The sequence below is a fragment of the Podarcis vaucheri genome, assembly GCF_965113315.1.
Source record: "Podarcis vaucheri genome assembly, chromosome: 18".
Classification (NCBI taxonomy): domain Eukaryota; kingdom Metazoa; phylum Chordata; class Lepidosauria; order Squamata; family Lacertidae; genus Podarcis; species Podarcis vaucheri.
Window position 1 is genome coordinate 10,996,524 of NC_138756.1, and position 23,559 is coordinate 11,020,082.

At 52.9% G+C, this 23,559-nt stretch overlaps 1 protein-coding gene across 1 annotated transcript; it reads left to right on the forward strand.

The window, feature by feature from the left end:
* The first annotated feature begins 1,702 nt into the window (after nt 1-1,702).
* On the forward strand, nt 1,703-22,166 carry CACTIN (cactin, spliceosome C complex subunit). The gene is made up of 10 exons (XM_082206433.1): nt 1,703-1,944; nt 5,056-5,530; nt 6,966-7,061; nt 7,745-7,890; nt 16,060-16,222; nt 17,044-17,158; nt 17,698-17,890; nt 18,816-18,953; nt 19,835-20,109; nt 21,013-22,166. The coding sequence occupies exons 1-10, from the start codon at nt 1,835-1,837 to the stop codon at nt 21,501-21,503; spliced, it is 2,202 nt and encodes a 733-aa protein (XP_082062559.1). The 5' UTR covers nt 1,703-1,834; the 3' UTR covers nt 21,504-22,166.
* Nucleotides 22,167-23,559: the final 1,393 nt, after the last annotated feature.

The following is a 23,559-nucleotide window of genomic DNA, read 5'->3' on the forward strand; positions in this document are numbered from 1 at the left end:
ACACCGTTTTAAAATACACTATTTTCTACTTCTAACCCTACAGCCTATATCCACATCCAAAGTCTTGGAGCCTCAGCTTCAGGATCTGTGCTTCCAGTGAGCACTCAGGGCTGATTTCCTTCCGAATGGAGAGGTTGGATCTTCTTGCAGTCCATGGGACTCTCAAGAGTCTCCTCCAGCACCAGAATTCAGAAGCATCCATTCTTCGGCCATCAGCCTTCTTGATGGTCCAGCTCTCACTTCCACACATCACTACTGGCAAAACCATAACTTTTACTATACTCTTGTTTCTTCCAATTCTTTGCTCATAATATTCTCGGTTCCCCTCCATGTCTAGGAGCAATCTACCTCTGAATCCTTCAAGAACCCTTCTCCCCCTCCTTTTGCCCCCATGAGTTTCCCCGGTGCCTCTGACCGGCTGCCACCAGACCCGGGAATCCTGGATCCAAAGGGATCCTGGCACGAGCCAGGATTTGAGGTTCTCAATGTTTGGGGTTCTCAGCCAACTGGTGTCAGTTTCACCTCGGTGCAAGGGGTGCCTGGGTAACGCAGAACCCAGAAGATTCCTGCGGTTCTGCTTGGCTCTCCAAGAAAACATCGGCAGCCCAGGAGAGAACGTCAGTGGCAGAAATAGCAACCCAAACCACCTTTTGTCCGACGGCTCGGAATTATGATTGCAAACTCAGAAGCTGCTGGCACAGAGCGAATTTTCACTTTGATGCCTGCCCAGTTTCGGAGAGGCACGGAATCCAGGCAGAGACATCACCTTGCCAACAAAGATCCGTATAGGTCAAGCTCTGGTTTCCCCAGTAGTGATGTATGGAAGTGAGAGCTGGACCACCAAGAAGGCTGATCGCCGAAGAATGGATGCTTTTGAATTCTGGCGCTGGAGGAGACTCTTGAGAGTCCCATGGACTGCAAGAAGATCAAACATCTCCAATCTTAAGGAAATCAGCCCTGAGTGCTCACTGGAAGGACAGATCCCGAAGCTGAGGCTCCAAGACTTTGGCCACCTCATGAGAAGAGAAGACTCCCTGGAAAAGACCCTGATGTTGGGGAAGATGGAGGGCACAAGGCGAAGGAATTTTTGGAGAAAAGCCGACCTGTCCGGAGGAGGAGTTCCAGGAAGAATGGAAGAAATTTAATGACTATTTAGCTAAATATGTTAAGTTAAATCAGTTGGGAAAACCTTGCAAATACCAGATAGTATTTGCAATATGTATTATGGATTATGTGATGGATTATGTGATGGATCATGTGATGGATTAATATGCTTAATACTGAAGTGGGAAGAAAGAAAGATGTCCAGAGATAAAAGTTAATTTTATAAGAACACTGATTTGGAAAAGCGTTAAAATGATATATATTGAAATCCAACGAGGAAGTCACTGAACAATGCTAATTAGATCAAGGTTTTTAAAAGCTGTGATCTATGTTTGTTTGTTTATATGTGTGTATTTGTTTGATTTTTTTTGTGAAAAATCAATTTATTTATTTTTGTAAAGGACACCCCTGCAAGGTCGACCAAGATGCATGGAACAACGGTGGGTGTGTCTACACTAGTGCCTGATCAATAATTAAATCTTTTTTTTTCCCCACCCTCGCAGCACGCGACCCCTAAGCAGCCCCCACAAGGAAACGTCAGGTGGTGTGTTTCTTTTAAGGCTGGGGTGGGCGTGAATTGTTAGGTGGGCGGGAGATTCCGCTTCCCTGCTCAGGCGCCGCGACGGCCAGCCCCGACGCGCGACGCCGCCGAAGGAGGACCCCCGTCCCTGCGCCCGCCCTCAAACAGGCCGGAAGCGCCCAGAGTCGCGAGGGCAGGCCTAGAGTGGCCATGGGCTCCAGGTCCCGGTCCAGGGAACGGCGCCGGAGGAGAAGCCGGTCCAGATCCGAGGAGCGGGAGAGGAGGAGGCAGAGGAGGAGGAGGAGAGAGCGGGGCGGAAGGTGAGCGGGGGAGCCCGGCGGGGCGCGGCCCTGGGGACCATAGAGTCTCCGGACCATAGAGTTCGCCCGGGCTAGAGCGGTTGTTGTTGTTTTTCTCCCCCTATAGGTTTCTATAGGCGATTCTTTTCCCCTATAGCGAGGTGCTTAAGAGGTGGGGAAGGGGCTTAAGCCCCCCCCCAAGCTGCTTCTCCTGCTAGGCTTCGGTGTGCCTTTGGCTCAGGGGGCAAATAGTAAGGTGGCAAGAGTGCTCCTGAGCATGTCAAAAGTGCCCTGCAGCTGGTTCAGGCCAAAGGGGGGGGGGGCTGGCGTGATAGGAATTTTATGTTACAGATAGGTAGCCGTGTTGGTCTGCCATAGTCAAAATAAAAAAAAATTCCTTCCAGTAGCACCTTAAAGACCAACTAAGTTAGTTCTTGGTATGAGCTTTCGTGTGCATGCACACTTCTTCAGATACACTGAAACAGAAGTTGCCAGATCCTTCTATATAGTGAGAAGGTGGGGAGGGGTATTACTCAGAAGGGTGGTGGGAATGGGAGATTGGCAGATAGCTGAGATGAGCCTGTTGACGAGACTAAACGACTGTAATAGGTCTTACAGGAAAAGGCAAGGGGTGAGAAGGTGAAAAATGAAGGACACTGTTGGCATTTGATGGCATACAGAATGTTAGATGAACATTGTCTAACATCGTCCAACATTGTGTATGCCATCAAATGCCAACAGTGTCCTTCAGCTCTCTATATTGGACAAACAGGCCAAACCTTACGCCAAAGAATAAACGGACCTAAATCTGACATCAAGAATCACAAAACAGAGAAACCAGTAGGAGAACACTTCAATCTCCCAGGACATTCTATACAAGATCTCAAAGTAGCTGTTTTACTACAAAGGAATTTCAGAAATAGACTGGAAAGAGAAGCTGCTGAATTGCAACTCATTACCAAACTTAAAAACCATGGAGAGACCTGGTCTGAACAAAGACATTGGATTCTTGTCTCATTATACATGACTAAGCCATTTCTCACCTTCTCACCCCTTGCCTTTTCCTGTAAGACCTATTACAGTCGTTAAGCATCGTCAACAGGCTCATCTCAGCTACCTGCCAATCTCCCATTCCCACCACCCTTCTGAGTAATACCCCTCCCCACCTTCTCACTATATAGAAGGATCTGGCAACTTCTGTTTCAGTGTATCTGAAGAAGTGTGCATGCACACGAAAGCTCATACCAAGAACTAACTTAGTTGGTCTTTAAGGTGCTACTGGAAGGAATTTTATGGTCTTAGATATATGGTAATATTCGCACATACATAGATCAGCACAGGAAGGCCAACCTGGAACCATTTTGGTTCCTAAACTGAGCAAATGTTTTCTCTGCAAGGTCAAAGTGGGAAAGCCTCCCCATTGTCTTTTCCTCACAAATCCTGTCTCAAGGGCACATTTAAGATATGAATAGGGTGTGAGCCTGTGATCTGGCCCAGGAAGTAAGTATTTATCATTACAAAGGACTGGCCAGGCTCCCCAGGCAATCCAATCAAGTAACCTGCCAGACAGGAGATAAACAACAACAGGAGAAAAATAATATTCAAATTTCTGTTGTAGACCGCCTTTTCTGTGACGTAGGTGCGATGTATCTGAGAGGTGGTCTTAGCTTACACCCCTTCTGTGATGTATGTAGGATGTTTCTGGGGGTGGTCTGGATCTACAGGGTGGCAACTTCAAAAGTCTTTATAAGGCCTTGCACACCATTTTTCGGGGTCCCTCCTCTCTCCTGCGTGTGAATAGCCGAGTAAGATTGTCTTCCACGAACATGGTTTTAGCAGTGAGTCCTTAAGCAACTTTTGTTGTTGTTGTTGAGTCATCTCGTCTCGTCGTGTCCGCCTCTTCGTGACCCCCTGGACCAGAGCACGCCAGGCACTTCTGTCCTCCACTGCCTCCCGCAGTTTGATCAAACTCATGTTCGTAGCTTCGAGAACACTGTCCCACCATCTCGTCCTCTGTCGTCCCCTTCTCCTTGCGCCCTCCATCTTTCCCAACATCTGGGTCTTTTCCAGGGAGTCTTCTCTTCTCCTGAGGTGGCCAAAGTCTTGGAGCCTCAGCTTCAGGATCTGCCCTTGTAGTGAGCACTCAGGGCTGATTTCCTTCCGAATGGAGAGGTTGGATCTTCTTGCAGTCCATGGGACTCTCAAGAGTCTCCTCCAGCACCAGAATCCAAAAGCATAAATTCTTCGGCCATCAGCCTTCTTTATGGTTCAGCTCTCACTTCCATACATCACTGCTGGGAAAACCATGGCTTTAACTATACGGACCTTTGTTGGCAAGGTGATGTCTCTGCTTTTTAAGATGCTGTCTAGGTTTGTCATTGCTGCGAAAACATAGGACCAGTGGAAAGTATATTCATAGAATCTTAGAGTTGCAAGGAACCCCATGGGTCATCTAGTCCAACCCTCTTTTTGTTCTCCTTTGGCCATCCCTCGTAGCCGAGTAAGATTGTCTTCCATGAAAACTGTTTTAGCAGTGAGTCCGTAAGTGACTGTGGTGGCCAATTCTGGATCCACACGTCCTTCCACAGTGGGGACATAGGTTTCTGGGCAGGAGTTGATCACATTGAGGATTTGCCAAGCGTGCCTTCCTCTTAGCACGTTTCTCCCTCTTGTCCTGAGTTCAAGTGTCTTCAAAGCCCACGACACCTTTGGTCAAGGCTGTTCTCCAACTGGAGCGCTCGCAGGCCAGTGTTTCCCAGTTGTCGGTGTTTATACTCCATTTTTAAAGATTCGCCTTGAGAGAGTCTTTGAACCTCTTTTGTTGACTGCCAGCATTACGCTTCCCATTCTTAAGTTTGGAACAGAGCAGTTTGCAAACCGGAACACTTACTTTTGGGTTTGCAGCGTTTGGGTCCCAAGTTGTTTCAGCACCAAGACCTTTTAGAACCAAGGTACCACTGAAAAAGTGCCCTGGGTATGTGTAGAAACTAGCCTCTTGTACAATGGTTAAAAGTTTTCGCTCATTCCTCTGCCCCCTTTTAGCCTCCAACCCTTGGGGGGGGGCTACCTCTGGCTGGAGTTCTGCCCCTCTCTTTCGCTCTCAAATCAAAATTTCTCTCTCTCTCTCCTTAGCTCGGAGGAAGAGAGTCAGAAATGGCAGAAAAAGAAAGAGAAAAGCGAGGAACGACATGGGAAGAGGCACAAGAAGCGGCGTTCTCGCGGCCGCTCCCCAAGCTCGGATTCGTCCCCGGAGAGGCGAGGGCGCAGCAGTGAGAGGAGGGGGAAGAGGACCCGGAAGCGCTCTGGGTCCCGATCCTCCGTGTCCTCCGTGACGTCGCCTTCGCCGTCCCGCTCGCAGAGCTCTCGGGGCGAGGAACTGAGCCTCCAGGAGCGGTTGCAGCTGAAAGACGACAAGAAGAAACAGAAGGAGATGGTGAAGGCTCTGGAGACCCCGGAGGAGAAGAGGGCCCGGCGGCTGGCCAAGAAGGAAGCGAAGGAGCGCAAGAAGCGTGAGAAGATGGGCTGGGGTGAAGAGTACATGGGATACACCAACACAGACAACCCCTTTGGGGATAACAACCTGCTGGGAGCCTTCATCTGGAGCAAGGTGAGTTTCGGACCGCAGCCAGGATGTTGGAACGGTAGCCAAGAAGCCAATTCATAGAATCATAGAATCCTAGAGTTGGAAGAGACCACCAGGGCCATCGAGTCCAACCCCCTGCCAAGCAGGAAACACCATCAGAGCACTCCTGACATATGGTTGTCAAGCTTCTGCTTAAAGACCTCCAAGGAAGGAGACTCCACCACACTCCTTGGCAGCAAATTCCACTGTCAAACAGCTCTGACTGTCAGGGAGTTCTTCGGAAGCAGTGGATTTGATTGACCGTATTTGCTGCTCTATAAGACTCACTTTTTCCCTCCTAAAAAGTAAGGGGAAATGTGTGTGCGTCTTATAGAGCGAATGCAGGCTGCGCAGCTATCCCAGAAGCCAGAACAACAAGAGGGATTGCTGCTTTCACTGCACAGCGATCCCTCTTGCTGTTCTGGATTCTGATCCCTCTGGCTTTTGGATTCAGAATATTTTTCTTCTTGTTTTCCTCCTCCAAAAACTAGGTGCGTCTTGTGGTCTGGTGCGTCTTATAGAGCGAAAAATACGGTAAATGGAATCTATTTAAATCACGATTTAAATCACTCGTCAGCAAGACTTGATTTACCGTATTTTTCGCTTCATAAGACAGTTCACATCACAATTTAAACCACTTGTCAGCAAGACTTGACTTACCGTATTTTCCGCTCCATAAGACGCACCTTTGCCTTCCTAAAAAGTAAGGGGAAATGTCTATGCGTCTTACAGAGTGAATGCGTGGTCCCTGGAGCCGAATTGCCCAGGGGCGAAAAGCAGATCATGCAGTGGCGCAAAAACCTGGCTACAAAGCTCAGATCCACATGGATTCTCAGGTTTTTTGCATTGGGCTACCCCAAACTCACTGTCAAATCACATGTTGGTGGCCACAGCACGAACTGCAAAAATCATACATCCACTGTTTTGTTGCGAATATTATTTTTTCTTTGCAGTTTCCGGGTCACCTTCAAAGGTAGCCCCAAATAGAGCGCATTACAGTAGTCCAAGCAGGAGATAACCAGAGCATGCACCACTCTGGCCAGACAGTCTGTGGGCAGGGAGGGTCTCATCCTGCATACCAGATGGAGCTGCCCTGGACACAGAACTGACCTGCACCTCCATGGACAGCTGTGAGTCCAGAATGACTCCCAGGCTGCGCACCTGGTCCTTCAGGGGCAGAGTGACCCCATTCAGGACCAGGGAATCCTCCATCAGTACCAAGGAGTAAAAGGCTCTTCAGGGGCTAAAAACCTCCCCTTCTGTGCTGATTGGGCAGCTGCGAGTTTGAGTCCAGCAGTTCCTGGAGGGGTCCAGGTTTCTCGTTCTTGATCTAAGAAGAGGCATTCCTCTCAGGAAGAGAACGCCTCCTTTGAATGTTAAAACGTTTTCCTCTCTGCCTCGATTTTATATATCATCTCAGGCTCTGGAAAAGAAGGGGATAGGCCACTTGGAGGAAAAGGAGTTAAAAGACCGGAACAAACGGATCCAGGAGGAAAACCGACTGGAGCTTCAGAAGGTAAGAGTCAAAAGTAGCAGTGAGCTGGGGGAGGGTATCTCTGGGCATGCGCAGAGCGCCTTTGCCTTAGAGATGAAGCGCCGGTGCCGCAAAATGGAGAGGACCGCCAGGGTCTGGAAGATCTGAGTTGCAGGTTTGTTTGACCCTTGGGGAATTGACCGGTAATTCAGATTTTGATTGCCTGCTGAATCTGCCCCTTTCCTGTGAACTCTCTGTGGTAGCTTATCTTAAAGTTTTGAGTGTCTACATGCTCACCGCATTTATAAATTTCAAATGTATTGTTGTACATTGTTTTAAATGTTTGCTTTCCTTCTGGGGTTGTACCCCCAAGTGTGTTTTATCAGCTGGTCTCCGACTGTAATAAATCACCGTATTTTTTGCTCTATAAGCTTCCTAAAAAGTAAGGGGAAATGCGTGTGCGTCTTATGGAGAGAATGCAGGCTGCGCAGCTATCCCAGAAGCCAGAACAGCAAGAGGGATAGCTGCTTTCGCTGCGCAGCGATCCCTCTTGCTGTTCTGGCTTCTGAGATTCAGAATATATTTTTTTCTTGTTTTCCTCCTCCAAAAACTAGGTGCGTCTAGTGGTCTGGTGCGTCTTACAGAGCGAAAAATACGGTATCTATCTATTGCACACACACACACATCATCTGAACCCCCCCTCGTTCTCGGGTCTCTCTTTGCAGGTGAAGCAGTTGCGCTTGGAGCGGGAGCGCGAGAAGGCCATGCGCGAGCAAGAGCTGGAAATGCTTCAGAGGGAAAAGGAGGCGGAGCATTTCAAGACGTGGGAGGAACAAGAGGACAACTTCCATCTGCAGCAGGCAAAGCTGCGGTAAGTGAGGGGAGCGGGAAAGAATGAGGGTTTCAGGGATGCCAGAGGCTGGGAGACTAACAAGAGAGAGCCAGCGTGGTGTAGTGGTTAAGAGCAGTGGACTCGTAATCTGGTGAACTGGGTTCGCTTCCCCGCTCCTCCACATGCAGCTGCTGGGTGACCTTGGGCCAGTCACACTTCTTTGAAGTCTCTCAGCCCCACTCACCTCACAGAGTGTTTGTTGTGGGGGAGGAAGGGGAAAGGAGAATGTGAGCCGCTTTGAGACTCCTGAAGGGGAGTGATAAGGCGGGATATCAAATCCAAACTCCTCTACTTCTTCTTCAAAGAAACAGAAAAGACGATTGTAGCTTTAAGAACTGTTTCTGCGAGTGGTTTTCAAGGCTGATTAGGTATAGAAGGTGATGTGTACAAAAGCAGAAGTTGCAGTTTGAATTTGCCTGCAAAAGAGAAGACCCACACTGTCAGAGCTGCTACCAGGTCCCAGCTCACATAGGACCACGCCACACAGCGTCCGTTTTAAAAGAGTCTTTATTGAGTTACAGGTTTCATTTCCGAACTGCAGCGTGCAGCTCTACACCTTCTGCTCTAGGTCGGCGAAGACCCGTCTGAGTCCCCGCCTCTTGCACACCAGCTTAATACCCTAGCCTTGCTCCACCTCCTTCGCCTCTCCCTACGTCTCTGGGTCCTTCTGCCCCCCTGGGCCTCCTCCCTTCTACTCTCCTCTGACGCTGACCCCCCTGATCCTTCTGCCTCCTTGCGGCGGGCTTTAGGACCTGGCTCACTCTCCGGGCTGCTTACTGCTCCAGCTTCCGCTGCATTTGAACTTGGCGCGCGCGCCCAACTCTCTACTTTCCTCTTAACCGTTGCCTCGCTCTCTGAGGAGGGCGTGACCACCCCTGACTCGTGCCCTCCCTCCTGCTGACAGCCTCCGGAACCCGATGCCTGGCTACCTTCCTCCCTGCTGCTCTCAGTCTTGAGCGTGGGTCCCGACTTCCAGCTGCTGCCGCCCTCAGTTATGAGCGTGGGTCCCGACTTCCAGCTGCTGCTCTCTGAATCTCCTCTGTTCCCTTCCTCCTGGGGTGTCCCCCCGGATCCCCCCCTTGCTCTGCTCACTGGGGCTCCCTTTTGGGAGTCCTCTGACTCACTGCTTAGGCTTGGAGATCTCGGGTCGTCATCATCACTCATTCTCCCTTCGGCTTCCTCCCCCTCGCTCTCTGTTTCCACCCTTCTCTGCGTCTCTGCTTCTAAACCCCTGACATCCATCCCCCCCTCGAAGCCCCCCCTTCCCCCCTCCCCGCTGTCAGGTGTGGGTGCTGGGCGCTCCATCATCATGGGAGGGAATGCTGGATACAGGTCGCTCCCCGTGGGTGGCCGCCAACTGAAGACCTCCGAGTCTTCCCCCTCGCGGTCGTCGACGTTGACTTGTTGCTCTTCCATCTCTGTACCGCCGTGCTCGAACCCGAGGTCCTCCCCGAACACGTCCATGTCAGTCTCTGCGTCGGTCGCTCGACCTGGCATCTCCAGCCACTTCCTGCGCCATCGCTCCTCTGGTCGATCGTCCCACCAATACGAGTTGCCTGATGCCGAACCTGCCGGTGAACCTTCTGGGGAACGGGTGCTCCGTGCGGGTTCCCCTTCTGAGTCGAATCCATGGAACGTGCTGGAAGAAAGTGTGGGTGTGAACAACCAGTCGTCGAAGAAGCTCGCTGGCATGGGTTTGTGTGGGAAGAGGGCATGAAACTCGTCCTTGAGCAGGGGTTCCTCCAAAGCGTAGTCTGGTACCCAGCTATTGGCGCTGGCCCGGGTGCCCTCTCTGGCTAAGAGGTATTCGACTCCCTCTTCCCCCCATCTGGAGTCCAAAATCTCCGTGACCTCGTTGATGTGGTCCTGGTGCTTCACCTCCCGCGTCTCCGTCCGTTCCCGGAGCGGACTTGGCGCCGTCCCTGGCTCCTGGAACCTGTGAGGTGCCTTGTAGGGAGTGAGCACCGACCTGTGGAACACCGGATGCATTCTGGAACCCTCCGGCAGCGCCAGTCGGAAGGCTACCGGGTTGATCTGCGCTTCGACTTGGTACGGACCGATCTGCTTGTGCCCCAACTTCTTCTTGGCAAGCGACCTGGTCGGCACTGCGTGGGCTGCCAACCAGACCCAGTCTCCCACTTGGATCACTTCGCCAACCCGCCTGTGCTTGTCAGCTTGCACCTTGTAGGCGTGCTTAGCTAGCTCCAGCTGCCGTCTGAGTTGATCGTGGACCGCCTGCAGCTCTGACGCGAACGCGTCCGCCGTCTGTGGTTCTCCTTCCCCCACTCTCTCCAGTCCCGGGAAGGTTCTGGGATTCCTCCCATTGTTGGCAAAGAACGGCGTCACTCCTGTGGACACGTGCTTCGTGTTGTTGTAAGCGAACTCGGCTAGCGGCAGGTAATCCACCCACGTCGCAGGCTGTTGAGTGGCATAGCATCTCAGGTACTGCTGCATGATGGCATTGACCCTCTCTGCTTGCCCGTTGGTCTGCGGGTGTCTTGCTGATGCCAGATTGACCTTGACATTTAGAAAACCCATCAGCTTCTGCCAGAAAGACGAGATGAACTGGCGTCCGCGGTCGGACAGGATAGACCGTGGCAGGCCATGCACTTTGAACACGTGATCTATGAACAGTTTGGCGGTTTGTTCCGCCGTGGCCACCTTCGCACACGGAATGAAATGTGCCATCTTGGTGAACAAGTCCACCACCACTAGCACAGCTGTCTTGCCTCTCGAGCTGGGTAAATCCGTCACAAAGTCCAGGGCCACCCTCTCCCACGGTTCAAACGGTGTTTGCAGCGGTTCTAACAGTCCCGCCGGTGGTCTGTGTACCGGCTTGGCCCTCTGGCAGGTGTCGCACCTCGCGACGTAGTCCGCGACCTCTCCTCTCAGCCTGGGCCACCAGAAGTCTCTCGCGACTAATTCCATCGTTTTCTCTGTGCCAAAGTGACCGGCCGTGGGTGCGTCGTGCAACTGTTGCAGTACCTTGGCGCGAAGGTCGTCTCCTGGTACATAGACAGCCCCTTTGCGTAGGAGCAAGCCGTCCCGCACCTGGAACTCGTCCGTGGTAGCCGTGCCTCTGAGCAGTTCCGCCATCTTGTCTTGCGCGAATGAGTCGTCCCGCAATGCACGTCGCACCGCATCCAGGTCTACTGTAGCTGAGGCACACGCCCACGCCGTCGGTGCGAAGATGTGCATGGCCGCCGCTGGCGTCACCTCTTCTAGGTATTGCGGTTTTCGGGACAGTGCATCCGCCATGATGTTGGTGTCGCCTGGGACGTACTCTATTCGGAAATTGAAGTCAGCAAAGAACTCCGCCCAACGTATCTGCCTCTGGTTCAGGAACTGAGCCGTGCGCCAGTGCTCCAGATTCTTGTGGTCCGTGCAGACCTGCACCGTGTGCTTGGCGCCGATTAGGAAGTGCCTCCACGCCTTGAAAGCTGCATGAATGGCCAGCAACTCCCTGTCCCAGATGGTGTAGTTCTGCTCCGACTTGCTGAGCTTTCTGGAGTAGAACGCTCCCGGCCGCCACACCCCCTGCGGGTCTCGCTGCAGCAGGACAGCTCCCACGGCTCTGTCTGACGCGTCTGTCTCTACCCTCAACGGTTTACTGGGGTCGATATGCAGCAGTTGCTTCTCCGATGCGAAGAGATGCTTGAGCGCTTGAAAGGACTGTTCCGCCTGCTCCGTCCAGATGAATTTCTTTTTTTTGGAGCTGAGCGTGTCCGTAATTGCTGCCGTCTGCATCGCGAACCCCTTGATAAACTTGCGATAGAAGTTGGCGAAGCCGACAAACCGCTGGACCTCCTTCCGGTTGCGCGGGCTTTTCCAATCCAATACCGCACGAACCTTGGTGCTGTCCATGGCTATCCCCTTGTCCGACAACTTGTATCCCAGGAAATCCACCTCCGTCGTGTCGAACTGGCACTTCTCCAGCTTGGCGTACAGTCTATGTTGTTGCAACCTGCTGAGCACCTCCCTCACGTCTCGGTCGTGAGCTTGCTGCGAGTCAGAGAAAATCAGGATGTCATCCAGGAAGCAGACGCATGTCTTGTAGAGGAGTCCCTCCAACACGTGATGCATAAAAGCTTGAAAACAGTGAGAGCCATTTTGTAATCCAAAGGGCATAACTCTGTATTCGTAGGTGCCCAGCGGTGTGAACATGGCCGTCTTCCACTCATCGCCCTCCCGCATGCGGATGAGATTGTACGCCCCTCGCAGGTCCAACTTGGTGAACACGCGTCCCTTGCGCACCGTCGCGAGGAGGTCGTCAATCCTGGGCATGGGGTAATCAGACGGTTTGGTCATCTGGTTCAAAAGGCGGTAGTCCACAACTAGTCTTTTTTGGGGCGTGTCTTTCTTTTTCACGAAGAAAACGGGACTGCCCCCCACTGCCTTGGACTCTCTGATGAAGCCACGCTCCAGATTATGCTCGATGAACTGTTTGAGTTCCTGCATTTCATCTTCAGACATGGAGTATAGCCGCCCCTTCGGCAGCGTCGCCCCCGGTAGGAGGTCAATCTTGCAGTCATATGGCCGGTGAGGGGGTAGCTTGTCCGCCTCCTTCTCGCAGAAGACCTCCAAAAAGCTCGCGTATTTGTGGGGGACCGCTTGCAACGTTCCCAACTGCAGTTGTGATTCCTCCTCCTCTCCCTCCCGTCGGGGCAAGATGCAGTGTTCTGCGCAATAAGAGGAGCCGAAGATCAGTTGTCTCTGGTACCAAGCCAGTGTCGGACTGTGCCTGTCCAGCCAACTCATGCCCAACACAATGGGCGTGTCCGACAGTTGGGTGACATTAAAACTGATGACTTCCCTGTGGTTGCCAAGGCGCATCACCATCGGTGGCGTCTGCTTCACCACCTGCCCCCCTAGCAACTCTCTGCCATCCACTGTGACGACTTGCAGGGGCAGAGTGGCAGGCAATAGCTGTATAGCGTGCTGCTCCACAAAGCTCTGCGCTATAAAGTCTGCGTTGCTTCCAGAATCCACAGAAAGCGGCACTTCGATAGTGACGCCGTCGGGTAGCTGGAGAGATGCTGTGAGCTGCACTACTGGTTTGGGTGGGAGGGGATCCGTGGGTTGCAAGATTGCTGGGGACTGCGTCACAGATGCGTCTGGCTGGGCCCCAGTGCCTCCGTCTCCAGCCAGACATCGTCGTTTCCCTGCTGTGGTTCTCCTTGCTGCGTTGCTGCAGTCACCATTGCTGAGGCTGCAGTGTGCTTGTGGAGCCTCCGGGGACACTCCTTCGCCAAATGGCCTGGATCCTCGCAGATGTAACACTTCCTGTTCCCTCTAGGAGGCTTCGCTTTCACTGCTGCCGGTGCTAGGGCTCTGGCTGCTGACTGAGCCCTTGCACCTCCAACCTCCATCGGTTCCCCTCCCCCTCCTGGCGGAGGTGTGGATTGCGCACGCGCTGCTTCCCTCGGAACGAAAGAGAAACTTCTCGCTGCTTCGCGCCCTCCACGTCCTTCATCTCTGCACCATGGACGTTCTTCCAGCCTCACCCCCACAGTCAGCGCCCTTTGGACCACCTCCTGCGTGCTTCGGGGCCTCTCCCCCCTTGCAATTTCATCCTTAACCGCAGAACTTAGACCCTCCCAGAAGAGGTCTCTGACAGGGGGCGAATCCCGATCCCATTCTAAAGCACTGACCAGCGCAAAAAATCGGGCGTGATACTGCCGGACGCTCGCCCTCCCTTGTTTTAGTCCATGAATCTCCCGTCTGGCAAGATCCACATCAATAGTAGACAAAAAACACGCATCCATCGCTTTGATAAAGGCATCTGCATTCTGAAGCGCCGGATCTTTATCCCTCCACAAATTGCGCAGCCAGGCTTTGGCATCCCCATGCAAATGGGACAATATGAACCCCACCTTCTCTTCCTCATCTCTAAAGTCTTTTGCCAGCAGTTGCAGTGCGCACATTACGTCTGCTCTAAAATTAGGGTACTGTTGCAAAGTCCCATCGAAGTGAGCCACAAGCCCTCCTGCTCTCCGTGCCAATCCCACGCCCTCCGGTCTGGGTCCCGGTTGCCCTTGCTTAACAAGCATTTCAAACCTGGCGTGTAGGTCTCTGTAGGCGGCTGTAGTCTCCTCCTCCCGTTTCTTGGAAGCCAATACCTCTGAGGACAACTGGGTCACTGCCTCTTGCAGCGCGGAGATCCTCTGTTCTTCCGTCATCTTGCTAACCTTTGTGAGCTCGCTTACAGACACCCCTCTTCCTCCCCTAGCGGCTTCTGCTCCCGCTGCGAGGTTTCAGGTTTCTGAAGCTTTGAGAGACGGGTCTTACTGTCAGAGCTGCTACCAGGTCCCAGCTCACATAGGACCACGCCACACAGCGTCCGTTTTAAAAGAGTCTTTATTGAGTTACAGGTTTCATTTCCGAACTGCAGCGTGCAGCTCTACACCTTCTGCTCTAGGTCGGCGAAGACCCGTCTGAGTCCCCGCCTCTTGCACACCAGCTTAATACCCTAGCCTTGCTCCACCTCCTTCGCCTCTCCCTACGTCTCTGGGTCCTTCTGCCCCCCTGGGCCTCCTCCCTTCTACTCTCCTCTGACGCTGACCCCCCTGATCCTTCTGCCTCCTTGCGGCGGGCTTTAGGACCTGGCTCACTCTCCGGGCTGCTTACTGCTCCAGCTTCCGCTGCATTTGAACTTGGCGCGCGCGCCCAACTCTCTACTTTCCTCTTAACCGTTGCCTCGCTCTCTGAGGAGGGCGTGACCACCCCTGACTCGTGCCCTCCCTCCTGCTGACAGCCTCCGGAACCCGATGCCTGGCTACCTTCCTCCCTGCTGCTCTCAGTCTTGAGCGTGGGTCCCGACTTCCAGCTGCTGCCGCTCTCAGTTATGAGCGTGGGTCCCGACTTCCAGCTGCTGCTCTCTGAATCTCCTCTGTTCCCTTCCTCCTGGGGTGTCCCCCCGGATCCCCCCCTTGCTCTGCTCACTGGGGCTCCCTTTTGGGAGTCCTCTGACTCACTGCTTAGGCTTGGAGATCTCGGGTCGTCATCATCACTCATTCTCCCTTCGGCTTCCTCCCCCTCGCTCTCTGTTTCCACCCTTCTCTGCGTCTCTGCTTCTAAACCCCTGACACACATGCTTTTAATAATAATAATAAAATAAATAATAATAATAATACTACAGTGGATGCTTGGGTTGCAAACGTGATCCGTGTGGGAGGGCCTCATCCTGCAGGGCTCTTTTTCTGAGCTCAGGCAATAATAATAATAATAATTATTAATAATAACAACTTATTATTTATACCCCAGCCACTCTGGGCGGCTTCCAACAGAACACTAAAATACAATAACCTATTAAACATTAAAAGCTTCCCTAAACATTAAAAGGGACGTGGTGGCACTTTCGCAACCCCAGAGTCAGCTACGACTGGACCTAATGGTCAGGGGTCCCTTTGTTGTTGTTGTTGTTGTTTAGTCGTTTAGTCGTGTCCGACTCTTCGTGACCCCATGGACCAGAGCACGCCAGGCACTTCTGTCCTCCACTGCCTCCCGCAGTTTGATCAGACTCATGCTGGTAGCTTCAAGAACACCATCCAACCATCTCATTCTCTGTCGTCCCCTTCTCCTTGTGCCCTCCATCTTTCCCAACATCAGGGTCTTTTCCAGGGAGTCTTCTCTTCTCATGAGGTGGCCAAAGTATTGGAGCCTCAGCTTCACGATCTGTCCTTCCAGTGAGCGCTCAGGGCTGATTTCCTTCAGGATGGAGAGGTTGGATCTTCTTGCAGTCCATGGGACTCTCAAGAGTCTCCTCCAGCACCAGAATTCAAAAGCATCCATTCTTCGGCGATCAGCCTTCTTGATGGTCCAGCTCTCACTTCCATACATCACTACTGGGAAAACCATGGCTTTTACTATACGGACCTTTGTTGGCAAGCTGATGTCTCTGCTTTTTAAGATGTTGTCTAGGTTTGCCATCGCCTTTCTCCCAAGGAGCAAGCGTCTTTTAATTTCGTGACTGCTGTCACCATCTGCACTGATCATGGAGCCCAAGAAAGTAAAGGGGTCCCTTTACCTGTACCTTTAAACATTAAAAGCTTTGTGTTTGTAAGGATGTAAGGTTGTAAATAAAACTTTTGCTTGAGTATTCTACAGCCTGACCTCGTCTCCTTCGTGTTCTCCCCCCCGCCCCGGCAGCTCCAAGATTCGCATCCGAGACGGGCGGGCCAAGCCCATCGACCTCCTGGCCAAATACATCAGCGCCGAGGACGACGACCTGGCAGTGGAGATGCACGAGCCGTACACTTTCCTGAACGGCCTCACCGTCTCGGACATGGAAGACCTGCTGGAAGACATTCAGGTAGTGCTGGGAAAAATTATTCAAAATTAAAACAAAACATATTATCCAGAAACATATCATCCTTATTCCCCCCTATTTTTCCTCCCTCCCACACAACCCCCCCGCTTCCCTCCGTTCCAGTTTTTGATTTCTCTAAAAATGCTGTTTTCTGCATTGTACAGATCCTCAAACTATTTAGCTGATTATTATCAATAAAAAGTTTGTGAATTCAAAGCCAGCCAAGGAGTCCAGTTCGCTTTGTTGCCTCTTCAAATACTTTGTAAAGGGTTCCCATTCGTCCTTAAAGTCACAGTTATCCTTGTCCCGTAGCTTGTATGTCAGTTTTGCCAGTTCTGCATAGTCCATCAATTTTTCTTGCCACGATTCTTTAGTTGGGGTTTCTTCTGTCTTCCATCCTTGCGCTATTAGAACTCTCTCGGCCGTTGGCGCATACATGGAGATGTTTTTTAGCTTTTTTGGCAGATCTTTCCCTACAATCCCTAATGGTCCAGCGCTACTTCCACACATCACTACCGGGAAAACCACGTAAGCAAATGCAAACGCTGTAGAAAATACGCTCTGGATGACGAGCGGAACCGCTGGAATTAATGGATTCAAGTTAGTCATGCCCGTTCGATTTCAGTAGAAGTCGAAGCTGGGTGCAACGCTGTGATCCGATGCAGCGTGGCGATTTTCGCATACACCCCCCCGCCCTAAATGATATAAAACGGGAGTAATGTATTTGTGGGGTGCAGGTGTCAAGAAAATCATTTCCAGCCCCCACCCCCCCAGGCCTGAGATGAGTACAGAGCCTCAGCTGTTTCCCCCCCTCTGTTTTCCAGGTTTACATGGAGCTGGAACAAGGGAAAAATGTGGATTTCTGGAGAGACATGACCATCATCACCGAGGATGAAATCGCTAAGCTCCGCAAATTAGAGGCTTCTGGGAAAGGGCCAGGTAGGTGTGAATTGAAGCACCGGAGGGCCTGCCTTGGTTGTGGAACAAAAATGTGTGCTCTGGTTCGCCAGAAGCGGCTTAGTCCTGCTGGCCACACGACCCGGAAGCTGTACACCGGCTCCCTCGGCCAGTAAAGCGAGATGAGCGCCGCAACCCCAGAGTCGGCCACGACTGGACCTAATGGTCAGGGGTCCCTTTACCTTTACGGGAGTATATTGTATTTTAAAATGGGGTATCAGAGTTTTTAGGGGGCTAACCAGTCTGGGATAGCAGGCATGTTGGGTTTTGAACGTCATATATAGATTTTTCAATTTCGTCGTTCTGTGTGGGACAATGGCAATAAGGATTATCATATCGAGAGAAAGAGCTTCTGTGCGAATGGATAGGGAGGCCACAGTTCTTCCGATCGACTTGGGGGTTGGAACCACATCAGGCCAAATTCAGGATTTGCACTCGACTCCTCGGCCGGGGAGGCGGCGAGTTTCCTGGGCCCCCTCTCCTGTTCTGACGGCATTTCCCTCCCCTCCTACGTCCTGCAGGTGAGCGCCGGGAAGGGGTTAACGCTTCGGTCAGCTCCGACGTGCAGTCCGTCTTCAAAGGCAAGACCTACAACCAGTTGCAGGTGATCTACCAGGGCATTGAGAGCAAGATCCTGGCCGGAGGCCCCAACCTGGACATAGGCTACTGGGAGAGTCTCCTGCAGCAGCTGAAAGCCTATATGGCCCGCGCAAGGTGAGTGGATCACCCTGACTGGATCACTTTCCCACAACGGCGGCCTAATTTCTGACCGTAACCTTTTAAAAACACTGTGGCCCCTTGGTTCTCAAACTCGATCCGTTCCGGAAGTCTGTTCCAAAACCAAGCATTCCAAAACCAAGGCTTTCCTGTAGAAAGTAAGGCGAAATGGATTAATCTGTTCCAGGCTTTTAAAAACAACCCCTAAAAAAGCAATTGGGACGCGGGTGGCGCTGTGGGTTAAACCACAGAGCCTAGGGCTTGCCGATCAGAAGGTCGGCGGTTCGAATCCCCGCGATGGGGTGAGCTCCCGTTGCTTGGTCTCTGCTCCTGCCAACCTAGTAGTCTGAAAGCACGTCAAAGTGCAAGTAGATCAATAGGTACCACTCCGGCGGGAAGGTAAAGGGCATTTCCGTGCGCTGCTCTGGTTCGCCAGAAGCGGCTCTGTCATGCTGGCCACATGACCCAGAAGCTGTACGCCGGCTCCCTCGGCCAGTAAAGCCAGATGAGCGCCGCAACCCCAGAGTCGGCCACGACTGGACCTAACGGTCAGGGGTCCCTTTACCTTTAATATCCTGTTGGAAGCCGCCCAGAGTGGCTGGGGAGGCCCAGCTAGATGGGCGGGGTAATAAATAATAATAATAAGAAGAAGAAGAAGAAGTGAAGAAGTGTGCATGCACACGAAAGCTCATACCAAGAACTAACTTAGTTGGTCTTTAAGGTGCTACTGGAAGGAATTTTTTTATTTTAATAATAATAATGATGATGATGATGATGGTCTGGGGTCCCTTTAAATTTACCTTTAAGTTTGAAGACTTTCGGATAAATATTCTATTATTTTCTACGTTTCTCAGGGATAAAAAGTGTGGGTAGATCAACGTGTATCTTGAGCTTTTCTGTGCGTTTTCTCCTCCTTTCCCAGGCTGAGGGAGCGCCACCAGGACGTCCTCCGCCAAAAGCTCTACAAACTAAAGCAGGAACAAGGAGTCGAGAGCGAGCCCCTCTTCCCCATCATTAAGAAGGAGTCTTCGCCCCCGGGAGGCTGCAGTAGCAGCAGCAGGTGAGCTGGATTTGGGGGGCTCTCAGGACCAACGCGGGTGGCGCTGTGGGTTAAACCACAGAGCCTAGGGCTTGCCGATCAGAAGGTTGGCGGTTCGAATCCCCGCAATGACGAGGTGAGCTCCCGTTGCTCGGTCCCTGCTCCTGCCAACCTAGCAGTTCGAAAGCATGTCAAAGTGCAAGTAGATAAATAGGTACCACTCCGGCGGGAAGGTAAACAGCGTTTCCGTGCGCTGCTCTGGTTTGCCAGAAGCGGCTTAGTCATGCTGGCCACATGACCCGGAAGCTGTACGCCGGCTCCCTCGGCCAGTAAAGCGAGATGAGTGCCGCAACCCCAGAGTCGGCCACGACTGGACCTAATGGTCAGGGGTCCCTTTACCTTTACAGGACCAACGTAGGTCTTTCGGGACCAATGTTACATGGTCCTGGCGGCTGGTCCCAGTCTCCAGCTTGGCAGCCGCATTCTGAATTAGTTTCCATTTCTGAGTCACCTTCAAAGGTAGCCCCACGTAGAGCGCATGGCAGTAGTCCAAGCGGGATATAAGCAGAGCATGCACCACTCTGGCCAGACAGTGTGCGGACAGGGAGGGTCTTGGGTGGAGCTGGTAGACAGCTCAGAGCAGAAGGGAGTCAGGATGTAGTGTTTAAGAGCGGTGGACTCATGATCTGGTGAACAGGGTTTGATTTCCCCGCTCCTCCACCTGCAGCTGCTGGGTGACCTTGGGCCAGTCAAACTTCTCTGAAGTCTCTCAGCCCCACTCACCTCACAGAGTGTTTGTTGTGGGGGAGGCAGGGAAAGGAGAATGTGAGCCACTTTGAGACTCCCAAGGGTAGTGATAAAGCGGGATATCAAATCCAAAATCTCCTCTTCCCTTTCCGCAGGCTGGAGCTGGAGGACAGCGCCCAGGCGCAGCCCAGCACCTCTTCGGCCGAGCCCGGGGGCGCCGAGCCCGAATCGGAGGCCAAGGCGGAGGGAGACGGGGAGGCGGTTCTGATGGAAGAGGACCTCATCCAACAGAGCTTGGACGACTACGACGCCGGGAAATACAGCCCCCGCCTTCTGACGTCCCATGAGCTGCCCTTCGATGCCCACGTGGTGGAGGCGGACGAGGACTGCCAGCGGCTCCTGCTCTCCCGGCAGCAGCTCCAGGTCACAGGTAGGAGGGGAAGGGGGCTGAGCTGGGCTCTGGGGACGCGTCAAAGGTCTTGGCTTGGCGCCGCCGGGGGCAACTGCCCTGTGGAGCTTGCGGTCTAGAAGCTGGCCTCAGGTCTCCTCTCAGGCCACGCCCACTTTCCCCAAGCCACGCCCTCTCGGCAACCAACGCCCTCTGCTCGAAGCCACACCCCTTTATTTAAACCACGCCCCTCTGTGAAGGCCGCCTTTGTCAGGGCCACACCCCTTTCTTCAAATGACACCCTTTTCTTGAGGCCACACCCCTTTCCTTAAACCACACCCCTCTTTGCAGGCCACACCCCTTTCTTTAAACCACACCCTCTCAAGGCCACACCTTTCCTTAAACCACACCCCCTCCCTGCAGACCGCACACCCTTTTCTCGAGGCCACACCCCTTTCTATAAACCACACCCTTCTCTGCACGCCACACCCCCTCCTTAGTCCACAGCCGCTCCCTGCAGGCCACACCCACCTTCCTTAAACCACACCCCCTCTGCAGGCCACATGTTAGTTTCTCAAGGGCACACCCCTTTCTTTAAGCCACACCCTTCTCCGCAGGCCACACCCCTCCTTCGTCCCCAGCTGCTCCCTGCAGGTTACACCCACCTTCCTCAAACCACACCCCCTCTCTGCGACCACACGCCCCTTTCCCGAGGCCACGCCCCTTTCCCTTAAACCACACCCCTCTCCTCTGTCCACAACCCCTCTCCCAAGCCCATACTCCCCTTTCCTCAAACCACAGCCCTTCCCTTAAGCCACACCCTCCTCTCAGGCCCCCACCCCTTTCCTCCTCAACATCCATTGGCAGGGAGTTCCAGAGTCTAGCCGCTGCCACGCTAGACGCCCGAATCCTCGCACACCCGCTGCCCTCTCTGTCCCTCCCCAGGCGACGCCAGCGAGAGCGCGGAGGACATCTTCTTCCGCCGCGCCAAGGAGGGCATGGGGGCGGACGAGGCCCAGTTCAGCGTGGAGATGCCCTTGACGGGCAAGGCCTACTTGTGGGCCGACAAGTACCGTCCCCGTAAGCCCCGATTCTTCAACCGCGTTCACACCGGGTTCGAGTGGAACAAGTACAACCAGACCCACTACGACTTCGACAACCCGCCCCCCAAGATCGTGCAGGGCTACAAATTCAACATCTTCTACCCGGACCTCATCAACAAGCGCTCCACGCCGGAGTACTTCCTGGAGGCCTGCCCGGACAACAAGGACTTCGCCACCCTCCGCTTCCACGCCGGACCCCCTTACGAAGACATCGCCTTCAAGATCGTCAACCGGGAGTGGGAATACTCCCACCGCCACGGCTTCCGCTGCCAGTTCGCCAACGGCATCTTCCAGCTCTGGTTCCACTTCAAGCGCTACCGCTACCGGCGGTGAGGGCGGGGGGCATCCTCCGTGCCTCCCCCAGGCCAGCGGAAGGGGCTCGTTCCCGTGCCAAAACCGGCTGCGTCGCTGCAAACCGCCGAGATGTCCGACTTCTGCGCTGTTTGCTGGGCGTTTTTCCTTGACGGTTTTAGGGGCCACCGACACCCCTCTAGATGTTGTGGGGTTCCGGCCCCCAGCAATTCCTGACCGTCCGGATTCCAGAGCCCCCTATTTTCCTCCATCTCTGCTTTTAAGAGACACTCTTAAAAGCGATATGGGATTTCCCCGTCCGGAGAAGAGGCGCCCAAGACGGGAATTCCTCTTCCGAACAGAGTGACCCTCCCATCATTCTCCTTTTGGAAACAGGACTGGAGAACATCTCAGAAATACACCTGGTGTCCCATCTTTCCCCAAAATCGGCAGGTGTTCCCCATCCTCCTTGCAGACACCAACAGTAACCCCCGACTCTTTCTCTCTCTGTGTAGATTCCTACGACACCGAACGGATCCATTTGCCAGGCATAGATTACGTATATTTGTTATTTTCTGAAGCAGGGCAGCGATGGCATTGTGTACATTTCCTTAGCGGTGCCAAATCACCCTTTCGTATAACTGTTCTCCCAGCGGCTCTCTCCGGAGAGCGCTGTCCCGGCACAATAAAAATTTTTAGATGGTCCGAGCTGTCCTTTGCCGTCTTTTGCAAACTCTTGTCGATGGGGATGCACCAATTTTGAGCGGGGCAAGAGGAGCGGATCTGTCGTTAGGTAAGAGCTGCTGGACTCCCAGCTCCCGTCAGATGGTAAAGGTAAAGGGACCCCTGACCATTAGGTCCAGTCGTGACCGACTCTGGGGTTGCGGTGCTCATTTCGCTTTACTGGCTGAGGGAGCCGGCGTACAGCTTCCGGGTCATGTGGCCAGGAGGACTAAGCCGCTTCTGGCGAACCAGAGTAGCGCACAGAAATGCCATTTACCTTCCCGCCGGAGCGGTACCTATTTATCTACTTGCACTTTGACGTGCTTTCGAACTCTAGGTTGGCAGGAGCAGGGACCAAGCAATGGGAGCTCACCCCGTGGCAGGGATTCGAACCGCCGACCTTCTGATAAGTCCTAGGCTCTGTGGTTTAACCCACAGCGCCACCTGCGTCAGATGTTAAGGGCTCTCAAATGGAAGATGGGATTATTCCCCTTTCTTGCCTTCTGAATCCTCTGGTTTGGTTTCCTCTGGAACAGTCCTGACGAGCTCAAGTACCCATTTGCAGCCAGGCGAAAAGATTTGGGGTGTGGTGAGGAGCATGGTCACATTCTTAGGGCCTGGTAAAGATAATAATAATCTTATTACAGTGGTACCTCGGGTTAAGAACTTAATTCGTTCCGGAGGTCCGTTCTTAACCTGAAACTGTTCTTAACCTGAAGCACCACTTTAGCTAATGGGGCCTCCTGCTGCCGCTGCTGCGCAGTTTCTGTTCTCATCCTGAAGCAAAGTTCTTAACCTGAAGCACTATTTCTGGGTTAGCGGAGTCTGCAACCTGAAGCGTCTGTAACCTGAAGTACCACTGTAATCATATTAATATTAATTTATGATTTATACCCTGCCCGTCTGGATGGGTTTCCCCAGCCACTCTGGGCAGCTTCCAACAGAATATTAAAAACACAATAATAATAATAACAATAAAACTTCCCTAAAGAGGGCTGCCTTCAGATGTCTTCTAAAAGCCAGATAGTCATTTATTTCCTTGACATCTGACGGGAGGGCGTTCCACAGGGCGGGCGCCACCACCGAGAAGGCCCTCTGCCTGGTTCCCTTTAAACTCACTTCTCGCAGGGAGGGAACCGCCAGAAGGCCCTTGGGAGATGGACCCAGGTGTCCGGGCAGAACGATGGAGGTGGAGACGCTCCTTCAGATATACTGGGCCGTTTAGGGCTTTCAAAGTCAGCACCAACACTTTGAATTGGGCACAGAAACATCCTGGGAACCAATGTAGGTATTTCAGGACCGGTGTTATGTGGTCCCGGGGGCCGCTCCCAGTCACCAGTCTAGCTGCCGCATTCTGGATTAGTTGCAGTTTCCG